Below are 21451 nucleotides of genomic sequence, written 5' to 3'. Positions count from 1 at the left end.
TGGAGTGGAAATCATTGTTTTCTGAAAAGTGATTCCAAAAGAGAAATTTTTATTATTGAGACTTCTGACTCTCTACTAGATTTTACAGTCTTCAAGTGTGTCTTGAGGCTTTTCATACTATATGCACACACACATCTCTATAATCCTTTAATAGAGAGCTTCAGATGTTACTTAATTTTTCAGCTTAAAGAAGGATGTTTTGTTCCTTTCTCSTAGCCTTATACCCCTTTCTTTTAGGATATGTTCACTCTGCAAAATTGCCAGGATACTCATGTGAGCATAGTAATTATCTTGGCTTGAGTCATTATTCACATAAACTGTTTCCACTTTGTGATTGACTTTGACAGTCTGTATTCAGTACTGGCATGTACAAAGTGTATGAAATCCCTGGTTTTGTGGGAGAACCCCAAAATACCTCTCTGTCCTTTCTGTACTATGAATTACAGCTAGAATTTTTTTGCTTTTATTAAAAGAAAAAAAAAAAAAAGCTTCTGTTTTTAAAAAGCTCCTACAGTCTGATTCTTGTTCTTCTTGAAATCATACTTCTTTCTAACTATATTTGAACATCAGGAAATAAGCACTGTGCTGTTRTTCCTCCCTCCTGTAACCCTTTTAAAGGGGCTCAGAAGAGGATCCAGTACAGTGCTGGTCACARTGGTGTAGACACTGAGAACATATTAGCTGTAAAAAACCTGTATTGAAAAGGCCAGGAAGAGAAGAATCTGGATCGGTGATGGAAGAGGAAGAAAAAGACCCACAGCTAAGCAAGGARTGGGCAGTTCACAGGTTTAGACTGTATTTCAAGCTGGGGAGTTTGTAAAGTGTGTAAAAAGTGCTGAGGGAGCCAGTGTGGAAGAGAAGGAAGGGAAACTCATAACAAAAGGGCGGTGGGTTTTTTGAGGGGCAGAGAGAAGACATTTTTGGCATGCACAAAAATGAAAGGAAGACTGTCAGTGGACAAAGTGATGGCAGGAGGGGCGGGGGCAGTGGTGGGAGGACAAGAATTAAGGCAAGTKAAAGAGGACTTGTTTGTGAAGTGCTTTTATCTTGGATGAGTTACAAGTGCTCAAGTGCAGAACACTTCTGTGAAGAGAAATCTCGTCAGAGAAATTATAAAAAGAAAATGCAGATCATACTCAAAGCCACTTCAAATAATAKTATATAAACAAACCTAATGACCTTTCAGTAAAATTGATGTAAATATAATTAGTTTTAATTAACTTCTGTTCTGTAATAGTTTCAGAGTTTCTCAGAGCTTTTATTCCACATCATGTAATACTCTGAGTATTGAAACTTGTGTTGTTACTATATGTTCTCTAGGTAGAGTTCTTCAAAAGTAAATAAGATGTGATGTATTTAATATCCAGTAATAAATTGTTACCTTCTCACCTTTACAATGAAATGTAAGCCAGGGCCTGCTGTGCATTATCTTTTTATAGACTTGTAACAGAAGCTATGCARGAGAAATCTGTATTGAATGGCTTTTATGGTACAAGTCAGGGCAAACATGCTGATGAAACTAAAAACTTAATCTTTAGTACCTACTGTCTTAAGGGATCAAGCACATAAGGAATTGCCACATTAATTCCAACACAGTTTTCACCTGAAAGTTTTCAGTAAGCAAAACTTACTGTGGATAGAGGAAATAATCCAGTGATTTTGTGTTGGGCAMTAAGATGTCTTGCTGCTGGCCTCATTTTCCATATAAGAAAAATTGGTATTTATGTGCATACTGGGTCTACTTGATGCTCTTCCATGACAGTGAGCTCTCCTAACTGATTGCTTATTGATTTGTAGATTTAATTGCATGGTTTAATTTTAGCAAAATAATTGTGAAAGGATGAAATAAAAATTTAGCAAACAATAGTTACCTGCACATAATGCCAGTGATTTTCTTTGCTTTTAAGAAAATACATATGAAAAAGAAATAGCTTTCTGAATGTTTGATTTTTTTCGCAGCTTTATAATTGGCACATGTCAGCATACCGGTTTTATTTCTGTTTTAAGATGCATGGAAGAAACACCCTGGCATGTGTAGCACTAATTATTCCTTTCCCTTTCAAGAAATATGAGATTTGGGATTCAGTGTTTTCTGAAATGAGTTGTAGTTTTATACTGCATATTTATAAGCTTTGTAACTATTGTTAAAATTAAATCCAACATGACAGATATAAAATATGTTGTGTTTATTGAATATATCTGCTCAGTTTTCAGTTGGGATTTGTAAAAGCTAGAATGTATTATCTCATGGTTTTGATGATCATTGATTTGTCCTTCTCCCCATGTGCAATTATCTTCATAGACTTTGGGACTTGTTTATTATTATGATGTTTTTTATTTGAGGGATGCTTGCAACCATTTAGTGTTACTGTGTCTATCTCCTGATACGGGATTGAAGAAATGTCCTAAAAGGTACAGGTTTATCAAGCTATWGGTATTAACTCAGTTTTGTACAAGTAAGACATTTGTCTTAGAAGAGAAATTGACAATTATTCCTCAGAATGAAAAAGTAAAAAATGACAAATATTTTAGCATCTCTCTAGATCTCAGCTAGAAAATAGCACTTATTTTCTTCCTTTCTCTCTTTTAAACCAACATAAATACATTTAAATGAGCTTAATGAGTTTGTACTTTTTAAAATTAAAAAAAAATAGATGTCTTGAATTAAAAATGTTTTCCCCAAATCCCAGAATATCAGTAAACCATGCTATTTTTTGATTCACTTCAGCTGCCTTACTTTCCATTTCTGAAACTGGTTTATCTGGTTTTTTTGTTTTTTTTTTAAGCATGTAAATAGTGTCTTTGGTTTTGTGTCTTTCATATTGTACAAGAAATTAGTAGGGGTCTGCCAAGCTCGCATTTTTCTTCTGAGTAACACTGCAGCCAAGGAATCTAGAAACTGTATAATACCCTTCTCTAGACCTTCCATCAAAATGGAAGGCTCTAGACTTGTAACTGAGGAGTTACCTTATGTCAAAGCCTGAATTATGCAGCTGTGGGGAGTTTTAACATTATTGGAAGTGTTTGACCTCTGAGCTTCGCTCTCTTTCTCTGTCCTCTCTTTTAAGTCCTGTTCCATTTGATAAAACTGCCCATTTCGGCTCAAAGTTTTAATTCAACCGTGGGAAATCCGTAAGGTCCTTTATTTTTTCATCAGGTGGAATKCACAGACTGAGAAAGGAATGTATCTGGTGAGCGTGAGCAAATAATTTAATATCTGTGCCTCTTCGATGCTATGTGTTCCTTCCAAAAAAACCTGTAATGCGCTGCTCATTTTCCTTCCACTGGGAGATGGATGGTAACCACCTACATAGTTCATAGATAAATTTTTGAAAGACTACTGGAAAGCTATTTAAGCTTTATTCAAGAAATATGACTGTCATTTATCTAGAGATTACTTCATTCTTTTGTATTATTTTCTGAGACTATGGATAACTTCTTAGTGAAAGACATTTTGCAAAAAACTTCTTTGCAGATTTCTATAAATACGTTATAAAAAAGAAGTAATAAAACTAGCTCAAAAATGCTAGYAAATTTTTTTAATGCAGACAATCTTTAAGGAGAAATTAGTCTATTAATCATTATTTAAAATATGAGATTATAGCATGCATTGAATTGGAAGACATTTCTGGTGGCCGTCCAGTCTAATTCCCTCTTTAAAGTTTGCTTTAAGTGTAGTTCTGAATAGGTTGCTAAAAACCTATTTCCCTTTAGCTGTCCCTTTAAATTTTGCTATCCCTAAGGGCAGAGATTTCACCACCTCTCCTGGCAACCTGTTTGTGCTGGATTCCCCTCCCCAAGAGGCTGCAAGTTGTGATGGTTTCATCTTGTTCTTCATTTTGGTACCTTCAAGAAGAGTCTGTTTCTCCTTTATCTGTAACCTCCCATCAGCTGGTGAGGTCCTGCAGTTATTTCTCCCGTTATATTCTCCAGCCCTCAAAGGGYTTTCCTAGCTGTCTGTTGACCTTGTCTCACTCTGTCCAAAACYGGACACTGCTCCTCATGTGGCCTTGAAARTGCCAAATAGAAAGGYACAATGTTCTCCTGAGCTGCTGGAATGCTCTTGCYCARTGTGGTTGCCCTTCATCTCTGCTGGGAGGTCCTGCTGGCTGCTGGGCAGCCTGTGCTCACAGGGTCCCCAGTCCCTTTGCACAGGAGGTTCCTGAAGCAGTTAGTCCCAATCCTGTGCTGTTGCGTGAGCTTCTTCTGTTCTGTGTGCCGGTCTGTGTTGGTCTTCATGAGGTTTTTCAGTCCATTTTCTTGGAYTGTTAAARCRAGAGTTTATTTTGWAGTGTCAGGTTGAACAYTTGAGTGRYTTAGGAGTTGCTTCACATGCAGCTCAGCTGTCATARCTCAGCAKTAGCTGCCTCCAGRGGAAGGKGAGARMGGGAAGKGAAGCACAGGCACCCTGCAGCTGTAGGGATTCTACCTGTGTGKGTCTGCCTTTRGCTGCTTTTGTAAAACAGTGCAAAGTTTATGCATTTCAGTGTCTGCCCTGTGCACATGTTACTGATTTGTTAAAAGCCTGGTGGTTATTCCCCTTCGTCTTTTACACCCATCTGCAATCCTAACCTCCAGCACATGAATTATTCTCTTAGAGCTTGGTCATGGACATAAACTTGTTGAGACTACACTCCATTCCATCATTTAGATGATGTAAAAATCCCTTTTAAAGAATAACAGCTCTACTATCAAATTTTGATAACCCTTTTASTAACTGGCTGCTAATTGTAATTTGTATTACCTTTGAGGCCAACTGTCCAGCCAGTTTCCATCCACCTTTTAATTTGCATGTCCAAGCCGTCTTTTCAGTTTAGCTACTCAGATGTACTATGGGAGACTGTGAAAAGCATTGCYAAAGTACCAAGTAGGTGACATTCATTGCTCCCTCCTCATCCATAAAGCCAGTCACATCGCTGTAGAAAACAACTGGATTGGTCATGCATGATTTGCATTTTTTAAATCTATGCAGGCTGTTTCCCAGCATCTTTTTTTTTTGGTCCCTCATGTGCCTGGAAATGTCTTCCATGAGAATTTGTTCCTTAATCTCCCTGGGAACTTAGATTCATAGTGACTGTTCTATGGCTTCCCAGACCCYCTTGCCTTTCTTTAAAGGTGGCTGTAACCACTCACTGTGACCTTTCAGAGGTGGTACAGAGGAGCCTCAACGTGGGTCCTGATTGGTCACACGGATTTGAATGTGTCTGGTCCCCTTGAGTGGTCTCTGATCTGATCTTTCTGTCCAGCTGATAGTGCTTTACTCTCCCAGACTGGACCAGTTGCTCAAGGATGAATTTAACTGTTCRTCTCACACTGAAGAGTTACTAGCTTCAGTTTTCCCTTGTTGAGGCCCAGTTGCTGCTTTGAATGTAAAGTTGTAAATAAGAATAAGAATAAACCTTATTTGTTTGAAGACTCTTAGCTTTTATTCAAGATTAAATGTAGATATAGTTTCTCCAAACTTGTTTCCTACAGCATSGAGCGAAAAGATTAATTTCATAGCAAAAAAGGGGAAAAAGAAAGTTATTTCATAGTAGCAGCAGTTGCAGTAATTTATGTGGTATGAGTGACCATTCCATGCATCAAAACTAGTGTTYTGTGCTTTATATACTTACTGTACAGTTCAGAAGATCACAAGCCTTATTTACAGATCTCATAGTTCAATTAAAAAAATTTTTTTTTTCTTGCTGCAGAAATATTATTTTTTTATATTTGATGAACATTTTCTAGRAGACTCATACTTTACCATTCTCTTATCTCTTCATTCATTCTTGTGCAAAAGAGCATCAGAACTACTTTGGAATAGATGAAAATCTTGGACCTGTAGCAGTCAGCATCCGGAGRGAAAAGGTTGAAGATGCTAAGGAGAAAGAAGGATCTCAGTTCAACTATCGTATAGTTTTCAGGACAAGTGAGGTAATGTTCTTTCAGTAATTCTTCAAAGAAAAAAATAACTCAGGGCTTAGGATATCATTGTTTGTCTGTGAGTATGTTGCTTACTTTGAAAGTAAATCTTTCAAAAAATGGGAAAGGAGTTTCCTGTACCATTAGTGAAYGTAGTTGCTCCTGAACAAAGTTCTTCTTTTGTATTCTGCATAAAATTTTTGTTGTTTGGAGTGTGCACCCAGAAGAAATTAAGATGGCTGAAGAGAGCTGTGAGGTGCAAGCAAGGGAAGAGATAAGAACACAGCTAAAGATAAGCGTGGATCAGTCTGCTGATCAGGCTGATGATAGAAACAAGAGATTAAGAAATATAGGGGGGGAAAGGAGCATAAAATATGAAAACTAGTATAATGAATTATTTGTATTTTTGTTGTTTTGTTTCAAGATACTTTCTTAGAAGCTTTTTTGTGAGATGTATGAACTTCTACAGGCATGATTTGCAGAAGGTATAATAATACATTCATAAAATAATGGTCTTGAAAGAAGAATTTGCCTGTGGTTGTTGTGGAAGGACAAGGCTCATAACTTCTATTTCAAGCAATTTAGCATCTCTTSTTACCTGATTTCTTTATCACAGCAACTACATTAGATTTGTATGGAAACACACAATGTTATTATTTTATCAAATGACTAAATTTTTGTAATCCTTAGGACTATTGGTTTTTATTTTGATTAGGATACAGAGAGTGTTAGCTAGACCTTCTRGTATCACTGGGCTCTTGTGCTTTTGCAAACATGTAAAAACATGATTGAGATATAAATATATATATAGATATATAGGTGAATGGGTTAAATGAACTACAGTAGAACTRTAGCTATAATTTATCTCACCTGTCCAACCTCACATTTGACTACTGGTTTCCTAGGGGAGTATGGCAAAATTAACTATTTCTAGTTTTCCTGGTGTCTTTAATACTTTTCCCATCCAAAAAAAAAGCGGATTTTCTTAGTCATCGGAATAAATTGATAACATGCTTCATTAATTTCTTTAAGCAAAAAATGTATTTATCACTTAGACAGTGAAAGCTTGTCAACTGCCTAAAAGTTATTTAGGTAATGTTTTTATTGGTTAAAAAAAATTAAAATAGTTTTTTTTTCCTTTCCGTTTCTTTTTTCCATGCTTGTGCTAGAACCTGAAGTTTTTGTCTTTAGGGTGTCTTTGTTTTTTGTCTTTAGTTTTTGTATTTAGAGCTACAAATATTCTATGTGTTTTACTTTTACTGCAGCTCACGACACTTAGAGGAGCAATTTTAGAAGATGCTATACCATCCACTGCTCGTCATGGCACRGCGAGAGGTCTGCCTCTCAAAGAGGTGCTGGAGTACGTAATACCAGAGCTGAGCATTCAGTGCCTGAGACAGGCTTCCAACTCACCCAAAGTACCTGAGCAGCTGCTTAAACTGGATGAACAAGGGGTATGTAGCACAGGGCCTTTTTTTAAAGACTATTCCTTAGATAAATAGAAGAAGAAAATTATTAAATATTATGCAGACAATGCTAATCGTTCACTTTCTTGGTTTTAGAGAAACTTGTCTGTTTTCACTGAAAAAATGAGGTTTGCTTTTCTAGAAAAAGTCTTAAAATACATTTCTGCTGGAAGAAATAAATATTGGTCTATGGAGATTGTCTTTCAGTTGCTGAGTGAGAGAAAGATTATGAAGTTTTAACATCAGTAAGAAGGGATTTTCACAATCTATATTTGCACTTTAATGTGTACAAATGTTGAATGCAAATGAAAATAAATCTAATGCTTTGTTAATATTGTGTACAGKTAAGGAGGCAAAAGCATGTTATGTCTGCAGTCTCTACATCTGAAATTTATGGTTATTTTTTACAGCACTATTTTGTGATTAACTTGCTATGTTCTTACTAGAATGGAATTCTGCTGTGTTCATACAACTGAAATAGTGATTGGGATGAATTAATTAACTCCATGGCAATGAAGTATTTATATGGCTTAAATTTTGAGAGAAATTGGTGGGGTTTATTAGGTTCAATAAAAGTGAATATGCTTCATTAGAAGCTAGTAGTTAAATTTATAGTTTCTGAATATTTTTGTGAAGGACAGGCTTATGAAGGTTTTTAAGTCACGGTTTTTACAAAAAATTCATTTGAATTGAAGATTTGACTTTCTAGGTGAAAGTCGGTATCTATCTGTTGAAGTCCAATCCCATGACTAACCAGTTGATTATGATAGTGATGTAATTAATATTTTTATTGTACACTCAGTTTTGAATGTAGTGATTGCATCTCATGTTGGTGGYATCTACCAGAATTCTTCTGTCTTTCCTTGTGCCTGTAACAATTGCTTGAAACAAAGTCCTTGTGCCTGAAACAATTGCTTGAAATGTAGTCAGAGGAACAGAATTGGCTCTTTTTTGATGGATTGTTAAGCTATTTTTTGTATGTTTAACTACTTTTGTTCACATTGCTCTTTGAAGAGGACTTGTAACTGAAAACTAGTTTTGCCAAATGTTATTTTCTCCTGTGTTTGTCAGTTTTTCTGGTAAAACAAGAGAGGAAAATCAGAAGCACTGACTTCTGAATCAGAGTTCCTAATGTGCTCTCACTCTCTTCTGTTTGAGCTTCAGAGTGGGTTTAGGTTAATCTAATAAATAATATTCATTCTCAGAGGGACAGTATGCTCAAGGCAGTATYGAATATGACTATGTTTGACCTGACCTCAATATTCCCCAAACTGGCTAACTGTATTTCCCAAAATTTGGAAATGCAGGTTGTCCATTCAACTAACCGAAGTGATTCTTAAATCATCARCTCCTCATTTTGAGAAACAGCACTACACAGCACTTCCTTTTATTTTGTATGATCAGTTCTGAAAAGTGAGTCCTATTATAAAAAAGGGCTGTCACCTGAAAAAGTGTAATATGAATGTATTTTATGTGCTGCTTATTACAGTGTAATTACTTGAACACAGACAGAAGAACTGGCATGAGATTCATTTTTGTTTTTAATCCTCTTAGGTACTTAATGCCTTCAGTTTATTAATCAAGTAAATACAAAAAGAGTTATGCTTGGCAACTGAAGGTGATGAGTAGTGGAAATATCATGAATTTAAAAATATGAGTTATGATCTAGAAGATTAGTACTGTCACCAGAGTGATATGAATTTTGTGTAATGGAGTATTCAGTGTTTGCATAGTTCCTTAGCTGACTGAAGACTACTTTGACATTTTGATTTCATTTTCCACCTGTTTGATGATTTTTCTGTGAGATCTAATATGGATTATGGAGGAAAAGTGATTAAATGTTGTCTTTAAAAATTATAGTAGAAGCTRGATGTAAATTGGATGGTTGACCTAATTTGAATTTATAAAGAACTTGCCTTTTTTCAATTTATTGTACCATATGATGATCACAATTGAATTCAGCTGTAAATTTGCAAGAAAAGTCAACTGTTTATCTAGTCTTATTTTTTTAACCTATCTCCAACTTCCCCTTGATTTTACTTTCTAATTTCTGCTAATGGTTGTTTATTGTATATGCTTTTTGGTTCCACTCACACATCTCTAGGGATGTTCACTTCTTCCTAAGATATAGGATGAATATTAAAAAAGATCGAAGACATTAAGATTGGTTGCAGTGATGTTTAGTAGCTTTTGAGTGYCTAATCTCTTGAGGTTCCCTGACAGAAAAAAAAATTAGTATCTTCCCATGATAAAATTCAATAAGTTGTTATTACATGATAAATAATCTGTGCAAAGGGTTGACAAAATTCCAAGATTCAGTAGTGAGAGATTCTGACAAGAATACAATCACTTTGGCTCAGGAAGGACTGCTGTTCACCTTCAACTCGAGTATCACATACTCGAGTACCTAAATCAGTTTAGAATTTACTTTGTGATGTCATCTTATTAAATCGTTCTCAGTGTAARATATAACTAAATGTGAAATTTCTGATTTGAAAATAATGTAATCAGAACTATGTCTGCAATTATTTGCTTAAAATGACTTGAATAACCATGTGGTACCATTTCAAAACTGGCAAACTTTATCAGTTTTAAATATTCTGATAGTTCTTCACGCCAGTTAAATGCATCACATAAAAAGGTCCTGACAAGGCTCATTGAGTTATTTCTTTTYTGGGCATTGACATTCTAAGTGTACCTTAATCTCTGCTTCTGCACAGCCCCCATGATCTTGGCTGAGAGTTCTTTTACTCAGGTCATCTAATTTCATAGTTGTGAAGGGTTCTAGCACAGGGGCATGAGATTCATATTGCTGCTAATGAGCTTGCAGCTTGTTCAGCAATATTGATTGATTTGACTTTGTACAAAACTGTGTCGCGTTTACAGTGCTTGTACATGAAGTCAAATCCCAGGATTAATTCATGTCTTGGGCTGGTGAGTTTCAGATCCTCATTTTCAGTGTCTCTTAGCTCTATGTTTAAACCATGAGATGTTAGAATGTTCTGTAAGATAGATGCATACTTCACTTCTGTTTGGAATATTATTGATATTCATGAGCAAATGCAGGAATGACTGGCATCTGCAGAATGAAGAAGTGTGGTTAGACTCTTTACTCTTAGTTCTTGTCCCTATTCTTGGTGGCTCAGTTTAGCATTTAACTTCTCTACTTGTCAATTCTAGTGTGAAGTCAAGGAAATCAACTGAAATCCCCTGTGGTTTATGTTAAAATGTTTGACACAGGGCTGGAATAGAGGTGTCAGTGTGGTCACCATAATTTAAAGTTTCTGCTTGGATGTGGCAAATAACAGCAGTGYTTCCTGTAATCTGATCTTTTTATGAGCACTTATCCTGCACTCTCCTCTTTGAGTTATTCGTGCTAGCTTTCTGCTGAATAAAATTGCACCAGTGTGCAATCTGGAACCTTTTATTAAATACTTAACTCTATTTTAAACAGGGATCGAGCAAAGAAGCCCTCTGGATGAGGATAGGATCTCATGCCAGTCAAAAGGGAATGACAGGGGYATGCCAGTATCTTAAGACTGCCCTGCTCCAGAGTTCATTGGTCTGACTCGGGCAGTTCCTACAGTGCACCCATAACCCAGAATCTCCTTTCATCTCAGTCATCCCTCCCTTTCCACATCAAATTTTGGCACAGCTTATAGCTATTCTGTGTTCTAGGCTGGCCAGGTCAAGCCTTAGAGCAGCACCATTCCTCATTCCTGTCCTTGCTAAGCCTGTCCTTTGCCCCCAGCTGCTCTCTGTTCGATGGCATTGTGCCAGAGCATGTTGCACAAGGTTATCTCATTGCGACTAAGGRGAAGCAAGCTGTTGTCATCTTTGCTCTAACAGAAATTCATGCAGCTCTGCATAACGTGCATGTCGGACACTAATCCTGAAGTGTGAGTAAGAGAAGTCTACAGCTGGACAGGTGGTTTGAGTTGCAAATGTAGRAAAATGTCTGCAGGGAATTGGGTATGACTGATGCTCTCTGTCAGTTTGTGAAGCTCCAGAAGGTATCAGTTAAGAATAATAGAACTAATTCATTCACATGGAGGATTCCTGTTTGTCAGCTTAAGTGTGCATAAAAGCTAAGGAGACAACAGTCTGCTCAGGGAGCAATYATCTCTTTTTATACCGAATGTTTTATAGTTTTTATACTTTTTTTTTTGCGTAGACGCGATTTATCTGTTTAATGTTCCATATCTGAGAATCTGTTTAGCAAAACTATTGGATTGCAATGTGGTTTCKTGCTTTAAGTATACTTTTGAAAATGGGAAGTAATTTTTAACAGTGCGTGATTTTATGAGGAGGGCAAAAGAATATATAAAGCAGAARTTACTGTTCTGAGGGCCTGTTTTAGCTGAACTACAGTGAAATTTAAAGGGTAAAAATGAGGGACGATAAGCTCACCTTCTTTTAAATCTGAGAAAAAAAGACTAATATACAAATATTGCCAATTTAATTTTTCATTCTATAGCATGCAGTAGAGTGTGCTTTTATAGATAGCAAAGTGAAAAGTCTTTGCACTGCTTTTATCGGTGCTTGGATAGCAYCAATCCAGTTTCCTTTCAAGAGTTGAAGGGTGTTTTTGTTTTGTGGGTTTTTTGTTTTGTTTTGTTCTGGTTCTGTGGTGACTTAATTTCCCAAATCAGAACACTAATTTTTTAATTTTCAGATGCCTTCTGTCAGGGCTTATAACAGTGTTATATTTTAATTGTTAATATTTGTTCTAGTATTGACCGTCCTTCGCTTCTGTAAATTTTCCTTTTTTTATTTGATCTTTAATTTCAGCTGAGTTTTCAACATAAGATTGGTATCCTTTACTGCAAAGCAGGCCAAAGCACAGAAGAAGAAATGTATAACAATGAGATGGCAGGACCAGCTTTTGAAGAGTTCCTTGATCTACTGGGCCAGAGAGTACGGCTAAAAGGATTCAGTAAATACAGGGCTCAGCTAGATAATAAAAGTAAGTTATGTTTCAAGCTATGGGACCAAGGGTAATTATCCAATTGATCTTATGCAAACACGTTTTTCTTTTCATGCTCTTGACTTTGAGTTTTGATTAGTAAGATTATATGRTAAATGAGGAAGATGAAGCATATAGTAAGAACATGTATCAGACCTGCAAGGTTATTTACTTTTTCTGTGGCATTAGTAGATGTGAAAATCAAAGCAACTWGTTTCATTTGTTTCCATTTAGTTAAAATCATACTGTTTGAGTGTAGTTTCCCCAGGTACACTTTAACATCTTATTCTTAAAAAAGCAATAAAAATATATGTATTTCAATTATGGAGTAATTTTCCTTATCTCAGCTAAACTTTCATGCTTACTTTTAACCAACATACACATTTATATTTATGTTTGAGGAGCAATCAAATTTTTTAGTTTCTCACAGAGGCAMAGTAAGCGTATCAGTTGATAATTACTCATCTACCTCAGGGCTGCATTAATACTGCCATTTCCCCAGGTCTTTCAGTTTCCCTAAGTGCAATATTATAAAAATTTAATTGTACAAATTGGTTGGGTTTTGTAGCTAAAATAGGAACTGAAGTATTGCTGTTTAAAAAGTCAGTGGTATGATAACACACTTCTTCATTAGCACTGTTTTCACTGCCCTTAAATTTAACTAAAGTCATAGTTTAATGATGTTTTAACAGGATTTTGACAACTGATCATATGGGCTGTGATCTAAGGATATCTAGTTATTCATCTACCTCATTTTAACCTACTGTCAACTTCTATAAGTACCACATTGATTTCCAGTAACATTTTTGCCTCTTTGCTTAAATGTATGCTTGTTTAATAAGTCAGGCTCATTAGAGACTATGGCATCCTATTCCAGTACAGAATAATAACAACTGTTTTTTCAAATTAATTTGTAGAAATACATAGTAGCGTGCTGGGCATGTCAGATTTCTGGAATGGATTGATAAATAGGGATAAAAAATTGAAAGGAGTAAGGAGTGTTTGGGTTTTCCATTTTTTCCCAATCAGAGCGTGACTGAATGTCATCTAGTCAATTGCAGATATGAAAACGAATGCTGGTCTGTCRAGCAAAGTCAGTTTTGTATTGGCTGTGCTTCAGTATGAACTTACATTGCTGATCAGCATTGTGTATGTATCAGTCAGTAACATGATTTTAATGTTTTACCAAGTCTGTGCCATTAACTGCATTGTCCTGTCATTGTATGTTCTCATAGTTTGCAACAAGCAGAATGGAATTAAGACAAAGTCTTCAAAAAGACACAGTCTTCACTATTATATKAAATGTAAAATACTGAACTACCTATCACATTTTTGTTGCACTTGTTTTTTAATATAATGATGCAACAAGTATTACTGTGTGTCGTGCTTAGATTTAGATAATACTTTTTTCTGACTGTCTGCAGGCWCAGAAGAGTGTAATGATTTAGCCTCTGAGAGTTGTATTTTTGGTAGACACAATGTTTTGGTAAAAAATCTTGCTCAATTCTTGTAGGAGTTCACATTTATTAAGTTTTTGTATTCTCAGATGCTTGACTAGCTGTGAGGTTTTTCTCTGAAAAGTTCTCTGTTAAAATTTCATTTATTTAATATTCAGATAAGTAATTGGTCCATTCCTTATGTAATTGAGAAAATAGAATGTTGTGATGGGTTGACCTGTCTGGCAAATAAACCCCCACCTCTTGCATGCTCACTCACCCTCCAGTTTGTGAGCCTGAGATTAAGACAGTTCAGTGAGTGAAGGGAAGAAAGGGCGAAAAAAACCCCTATAAAAACCCAAAACAAACAAACAAACAAAAAAAAATCTTAAGCAAATAAACCCTCACAACCCATCACTAAAAGAAACCAGCCAACAATACAAGTGATACAAAGGCAATCACTTGCCACCTCCCATTAGCTGACTGATGCCCAGCCAGTCTGAGCAGCAGCTACCATGAAAAAGCTCCCCCTGCTCCAGTTTTCCARTGTTTTTGATCAATTTAATTGGCTGTCCTGGCTGTCTCCTCTCAAACTCTTGGCCACCCCAGGACAGTTCTCMGGACAGGGACAGTGTGAGGAGCAGAGAAGCCCTAATGCTGTGTGAGCACTGTTTAGGCACAGTTTAAACATTGGTGTGTCACCAGCACTGCTTTGATCACWCAGAGAAAACCCAGCACCATATGGGCTGCTATGAAGGAAGTTTGCTGCATCCGAGCCAGACCCAGAGCAAATGTCAAGAGCATATGGAATGTATTAACTATAAACTCTCCTCTACCCTTTTTAGTGCAGTTTTAGTGGCATGCAGTCCCAAACCTCAAGATAAAGAYATCAGAAAATTAACTGAAGCTTTACCAATTCAATACTGTATAACTGGTTTAGTGTATGTTTAAAACATATCTACTAGAAATGAGAAATTAAAGTATTTTATTGGAACATATTTTCTCTATCTCTTAAAATCTGTCTTTCTAAAATGCCACAGAAAGGTTGTAATGGAATTAGATTTTCAGCTAAGATTTTGAAATAGAAGAGTGCAATAAGGTTTTCTTTCTTTAATAACATTTCAGTAAAAAAATTCAGTGAAAATTGTGCTTTCTATCTCTTACGCAACTGTAATCTGTGTTACATAGATATTAATAAATGAATCTAATTTAATTATAGCACAGACATAGCTGATGAACCCAGTTATAATTTGAATGTGCTCCTAATTGTATACACACAAATCTTTAGATTTAGGGCTGCAGATAAAGAAGTGTATATTTATATACCTGTATATACTTTTAACTGGAGAACTAACATGGCTAATTGAGTTCTTTTTGGAATATAGGGCTATATTTAAACTATTTAAAGCAAAGCAAAACCCCAAAACCTTAAACAGTATGTTAAGGAGTGGTGTAGAAAATGTTTAGTAGTGTAGATAATGTAATTTTATGTTAAAAAATAAGTGATCATGAAAAAATAGAAGGAAAATTGGTAGTTGTCTTGACTCAATAGGGTGTTCAGTAGAATTAAAGTTTAAACTTTTTAGAAGGTTTATTGTACCTACTTAAATAATCTGTACAAATTGAAGAAAAGGAATAAAAAAAGATTAATTTATTACTATAGTATAAAATTCATTTAGTGTAAACATCATGTAATRCAAATAAACTTTATAAATAAAATTAATTCATATCATATATGAATTGTATTTTAATAATTTTCAAATATATAAAAATTCCCATTAAAATTTTAATGTATTATGCATATGTTTTATGATTTTAAAATGTCTGATCTGCAACAAGTGTTTTAATGTTAGATTTGAAATAGTGATTTCAATTTTGGTAAAGTRTGGTTTTAGTCAATGTCCTTATTAATGATAAATAATGAAAATACATGTTATATAAAACTAGACTCAAGTAGCTAAGTGTTTGGGGTTTTTTGTGAAATGCCAATATATTCAAAGTTAGTTTGTTTAGGTCTTAGAGACAGCAAACTCTGGGGATTTTTCTGCAGGACTCCTCTGTGTCATAATATGAAACTAAAGAGTACATTTTCAGCTGATACAAACTGGTTTTATTCTCTGGAAAAAAACAAAACCATATAAATTGCTTAAATAGATTTAAATCATAGCATGCAAAGAGCAGTGTCCTAAAAAATAGTATGAATGTTCTAATTTACTGACCTTCTTGCAATTAAATTAATTTTCAGCTGATTCAACAGGAACTCATTCCCTCTATACTACCTATAAAGATTATGAATTAATGTTTCATGTATCAACAATGCTTCCATACATGCCCAGTAACAGGCAACAGGTATGTTTTTTTAGTTTTTCACTGTAATTTTACATTATGAATGTTTGACATTGAGTATTGGAGTTTTTTAGTAGTATTGGTTGAAAAGTGAATTGTTTTAAAAGAAGTATGACTCAATTTTATAGTATTTTCTTGAAATATTGTAAGACATTAGAAAATCTTGTAGGATTTTTATTCAATATAATTCAGGAATTTTTCCCCACCTATCCTATTTCCTGATATAATTAAAAGGCAATATTGCCTCTGGTGAATGAGTTATTTTCAGTTTGGACTGAATTCACATCTTATGTATGTTTTAAACTTTGAATGGAATGAGTCTTGAAAATAGTGTTATGGTTAAAATATGCATATAATAAGATTTTTTAAACTATTCCACTTAATATTACAGATCTTGAAATGTTTATTAATGTGTCAGCTTAGTAATAACTTCTAACTGTATCTTTCAAGGTGTCTGAAAACAGAAAACTGCAGTGTACTTTTCTGATTTCTASAGAATTCCCTTTGCTTATATAATAATTCAGAATGTCCTCAAAGCATTAAGGATGGCTAAAAACCAGCACAGCATCCAAAGTGTGCGGTGCACCAGTAAGGTTTCTCTGTTTTGCCTGTCTGAGCTTGTGACTTGATTAAAACACAAAAGCACATTTGGTATAATATATCAGTATTAATGTTTAAAAGAAAAGCAGTAGAATTGCTCATAGATCAGACTGATGGTAGTTTGTAACTTTCTGTTACAAACTTTTGGTTTTTTCTGTTACAAAAATTGTTTTTCCAGGTATGTGTTGATTTATTTAGTTAGTTTTGGAGTATTTTCGTCTTGCCATGCAAGATACAATAATTTCAGTCATTGTGGAAGGTTGTCATGAAATGAGGATGTGATCTCACTTTGRTTTTGAGCAGCACACAAAAGATGCTTGCTGATTGATTGTTTAACCTTATGGGACTTGTATCTTCCATGTCTGCCCTATCAATAGGTCTTGTGTGAGGAAGGAGAGATGTGTCAAAGCAGCCAGAAAAAGAAAACAGAAAAGTATTGGAATTCTTCAGAAGGGATAAATAAAAATGGAAGGAAATATATAATATATTTTAAATAATCAGTGCATAAAGCTCTGAACAGTTTGAAAAGCTGTTTCAAGTAAACAGTTAAGACATTACTTTTAGGATTTAGATGTGGTTCAATGAAATTAAATTAGGAATCAAAAGACAAACTTTTCATCATATGAATAATACAAAGTTTAGGTGACTCATGTCTTAAAATATGTGGCTTTCAGGGGACAGAACGTTCATCCACATCAGACACTCAACTGTGACATAGCTAGCAATCAAGGGATTGGATCTTCATCACTGATTTCAGATTGTTCTGCTTCTCTAAACTTTCAGTTGCATCTTACTACCAAACAGGATTAATTTAGTAAATGCAGTACAAGTTGTTCTGTCTCTAATCAGTCGTAACGATCTTTGACTGGAAAGTACATGTAAATAGGGAAAACTGTACCCTATTAAGAAGATATAATACACTGAATGAGCTTGCCTTAAAAGAAAAAAATTAATATTTTCACAGCAAATCACAGGCACTGACGGTAAATATGGCCTTACTTGGAGTTTATTACTTCTGTTGTTGTCTTTTGTGAATTTTCCTTGTTTGTGAAAACAGGATATTCTCTTGCCATGATCCACTAATTTTCATAGTTTTTTTGCTGTTTGTCAGCTTCACTGCTRTGTTGCTCAGCCACCCCCTGTAACTGTTGTTTCACTTCTTCCTGTGCCTTCCTCTCATTCGTATCATTTCCGTATGTGTCTTTCTTTATAGTCAGGTGCTGATTCTTGTCTACAGCAAAATCTTTCAATTTTAACTCCATGGTTTTCCCTAGCAACAAGCACTCCTTTCCACAGTGTTTTAGTGAGCTCTCATCATTGTCCCTTTAACAGTTTCAATATTTAGCAGAAACACTCTGTTGTTACTCGTGGCGTTCTTGGGATCAAAATAATGTGGCAGTTTTCCAAGTTCAAGCAGTATGCCTATCTGAAGACCCACCACATTATTTTTCAGGTGATGAGATCTATCAGTGTTTGCACAGCATGTACACTGTCTTAATGAAATGTGACAAGTGCACCCAAATTACCAGAATTTAGCCAGCCTTAATGTGCARAACAGGTCTATAACAATTGTTAATCTTTCTTCTCTTACTGTTCAGTTCCAAAATATATAATGAAGTCTCTTCAGGGTTTGGCTCACTGCATACCCAAGTAAGAGGGAAGTTAAGAGACCATGGTAATTTTCCTTTTAGGTTATGTTAATTATGAAGCCCCCCACTCAGTAGTTATGTTCTGCTAGCTTATAATGTAAGTTCTGGYTGAAGTTGTTGCATCCTATCCCTGTGTCCCTTGTTTGGTAATGACTGGGCAGGGTATCCAGGCACTCCTCATGATCCACCATGGTGACCTTCAGTGAGCAAGCATTGAGCACTGCTTGTGTTCCAAATACCTGTGTGCCAAGAATAGGCCACACCAGAACTGTTTGTTGCTTCTTCCAGGATATAACTACGCCCTGCTTGGTCCCTGATCAGGACATCCCTCTAGTTTTAGAACCAGCAGGAGATCCAAAGAGCAAGGTAATTTTCATTTTGGCTGCAACATAGGCTGGGAGCATTCAAGTCAGCTGCTCCTTCCCTAGGACAGAGAAGACTACCAGCCCTGGTGTGGCCAGTTCCTTTTCCTTTACTGGCCTTTTCTTCAAAGCAGTTCAAGGCTTTCCCCTTTAAACTTAACCTTTGCAATGTCCCTTTCCAAATCATTCCTCTGCAAATTTCCCATTCACACGTTTGCAGTCTGCTTGTGTACACATGGTCAGACCTGATTAATCCWAATCAGTTCAAATAACCAGTTTTCACCTGGTTTTATGAAAACTTAAAAATGAAACAGATATGCAATAATGGAATAAGCTTCTTGCGTTTCAACTACCATTAAAATAGTTGGGTAAGAAGACCTAAGGTTATACCAAACTTGGTTTAACCAGATCTGTTGGAAGATCTTTTGCCATTCATTTCTGGTTTTGATACTGGCTAGGAACAAATTGAAAAAGAACTTGTGAAACAACTTTCTTTAGAAATATACTTAAATRAGTTTGGACTTTTTCTTATTTGACTCTTTACACTTTGCCATTTAATTGAATGAAGAGTATATTTCACTGCTGTTTCAACAAGAATTCCTTGTTGTTTTGCAGTTTGTCAATGCAATTAATTCTACAGAAATGGGTAGATTTTTAAAGCTGAGCACAAGCTGTAAATATGCTAAGTTTTAAGAAAGTTTCTTTCTTCAGAGATGCATATCTGAAAATTAAGAATCGAGTAACTAAAATCTGAGAATTAATATAATAACTATCATTTAATGCAAATAATTTAAATCTAATGGATTCTGCTTTTCTAACATATTTTCCTTACTGGACTCCCCTTTGTGTGTCTTGTACTCTTACTTAACACTTCACTGATTTCGTTTTGGCTGCCTGTCATACTTGATTAGGTTAATTTTCAAATTCTAACACGACAATGATGCCTCCTTACTGTAAGTAATTCTCTGTAATCTCTGCATCCAGTTGAGAATTCCTATTGTGCTCGACATTGGCATGAGACTCTAGAGTATGTTAGAAAGGCAGATTAAAAAAAAAAAATAATTGTACAACATCCAAAAAACCCCGAAACCAAGCAGACCTCAAAATGGGAGAGGAAGGGGAAACTGAGAACATGAAAAAAACAAACAAACTAGGAGGTAAAAGTTGGGAGGAAGATCTGTGTCATAGAATGCAAACTAGAAAAGGGTTTCTTTGAGAACATTCTGCTTCGTTCCGGTTTCCTTCAATTCCTTTTTCATTTTCAGTATGCTATCCTGATCTCACATTTCCCAGAGAACTATGTGTTCCCTCCTTCTTCTCCATCCAATACTTTATTCTTTTACTGTTCCTTTATCCTATCCAGAGCACTTCCTTCCATGTTCCAGATCACCCCAGTTTACTTCTCTCCCCTTTAGAATTTCTTTGCATTAAGGTCCTCTGTGCACAGCTGCAACTGTGCTTTGCCTTTGCATTGTGTTGAAGTTCACTGACCACTTATGCATGACAACTATTTATAAGTGTTACAATGGTTTTATTATAAATTGTTGAAGAAGTCACTGAGTTCTCTGAAGTCTTGGTAAAGTTCTTAAAAATAATGACCTGCCTTCCTGTTTCTATTTTTGTTCCTTGTAGTGGTTTCTGTTCTTCAAAAATATCCTAGGGATAGGATATGGGAACTGCCATACTTTTGAAAAGTTGTTTGCTTGTAAAATTTCAAACACTTTTAAAACTTACCTCCTGTTAAGTGAATGCTGTTCTTGCTTAAGCTTCATATGATGGCAAGCAGAACCTCCTAAAGGGGTCTACAAAGGCGGGAAATATTCTTGAAAACAGTGATTGTCTTGAGAAATAAATGTAACTTTAAAGAGGATTACATTGTCATTTTCATAATCTGCCCTGGGAAAATGTATAGACATGAACCACTATAGCAAGAAAGAGTAATTGGACACTTAGTTGTACAACAATGGCAAAAAATTATCACCCTGTACCTCAGAATTGGAAGACTGCTTACAAATTTAACTGAGCTGTAAATTCCAACCTGTGAGATAGTAATAGCTTCTAAACATGAACTTGTGCTGCACTACTGTGATCTAATTGTATGGCCCACTAGATGAGCAAATTAAAGGATACCTGACAGAGTTCTGTGACCAGTTCCTCGTAGTGTACTTCTACTGTAATTTGTGTGCAACAGGTTGTGTATCTTAAATTGCTCAGATAACCAGTTATTTTGATTTTAAGTCTTAACCTGAAAACTTGACTGAGCCACATGACTTACCAAACACTGTTTTCTGTTCCTACGTCTGTTGCGAAGTTTCATAAGAAGCCTTATTTTTTTATCTGTATTTGTGATTTTGATTATGTTTAAATATATACTGATACTCAGATATACGAGTGCTTTAAAATTGTGGCTTTGACCCTTCTGACTACTTCAGAATATCATCCTTTATGTTAAGATCTATAATGAAATGTACTTAGGGTTTTAGGCTTTAGCATGTGCAACTTTGCTTTTTATTTTTAGTAGCTGAAAATCTAACTTTTAATGGAACTGGAAAAATATTCTTATTAGAAAGATTCTGTTATGTGAAATCAGCTTGCTAGAGAAATTTCTACTTGCTCTGTCATAAAGTTTTCAAACAAATTCATTCTTTTATCCTTTTTAATTGCACACGAGCAAAGGTACAGCTTTAAGTGTCTGTATGTTATTAGGTGACAATAAAATGTC

At 35.4% G+C, this 21451-nt stretch overlaps 1 protein-coding gene across 4 annotated transcripts in view; it reads left to right on the top strand.

Moving 5' to 3' along the window:
* SIPA1L2 (signal induced proliferation associated 1 like 2) overlaps positions 1 to 21451 on the top strand; it is a 126737-nt gene that overhangs the window by 55630 nt on the left and 49656 nt on the right. For all 4 annotated transcript variants that reach the window (XM_057368435.1, XM_057368436.1, XM_057368438.1 and 1 more), the window contains 4 exons: positions 5783 to 5916; positions 7170 to 7358; positions 12162 to 12336; positions 16018 to 16121. In XM_057368435.1, the coding sequence (XP_057224418.1) occupies positions 5783 to 5916; positions 7170 to 7358; positions 12162 to 12336; positions 16018 to 16121 (602 nt within the window). The remainder of the gene's footprint in view (positions 1 to 5782; positions 5917 to 7169; positions 7359 to 12161; positions 12337 to 16017; positions 16122 to 21451) is intronic.

Source organism: Malurus melanocephalus, unplaced genomic scaffold (genome assembly GCF_030028575.1).
Source record: "Malurus melanocephalus ecotype Western Australia unplaced genomic scaffold, MMel_1.1 scaffold_92, whole genome shotgun sequence".
NCBI classification, from domain to species: domain Eukaryota; kingdom Metazoa; phylum Chordata; class Aves; order Passeriformes; family Maluridae; genus Malurus; species Malurus melanocephalus.
The sequence above is the reverse complement of the archived record's forward strand: the minus strand, read 5'-3'. Positions and strand labels throughout refer to the sequence as shown.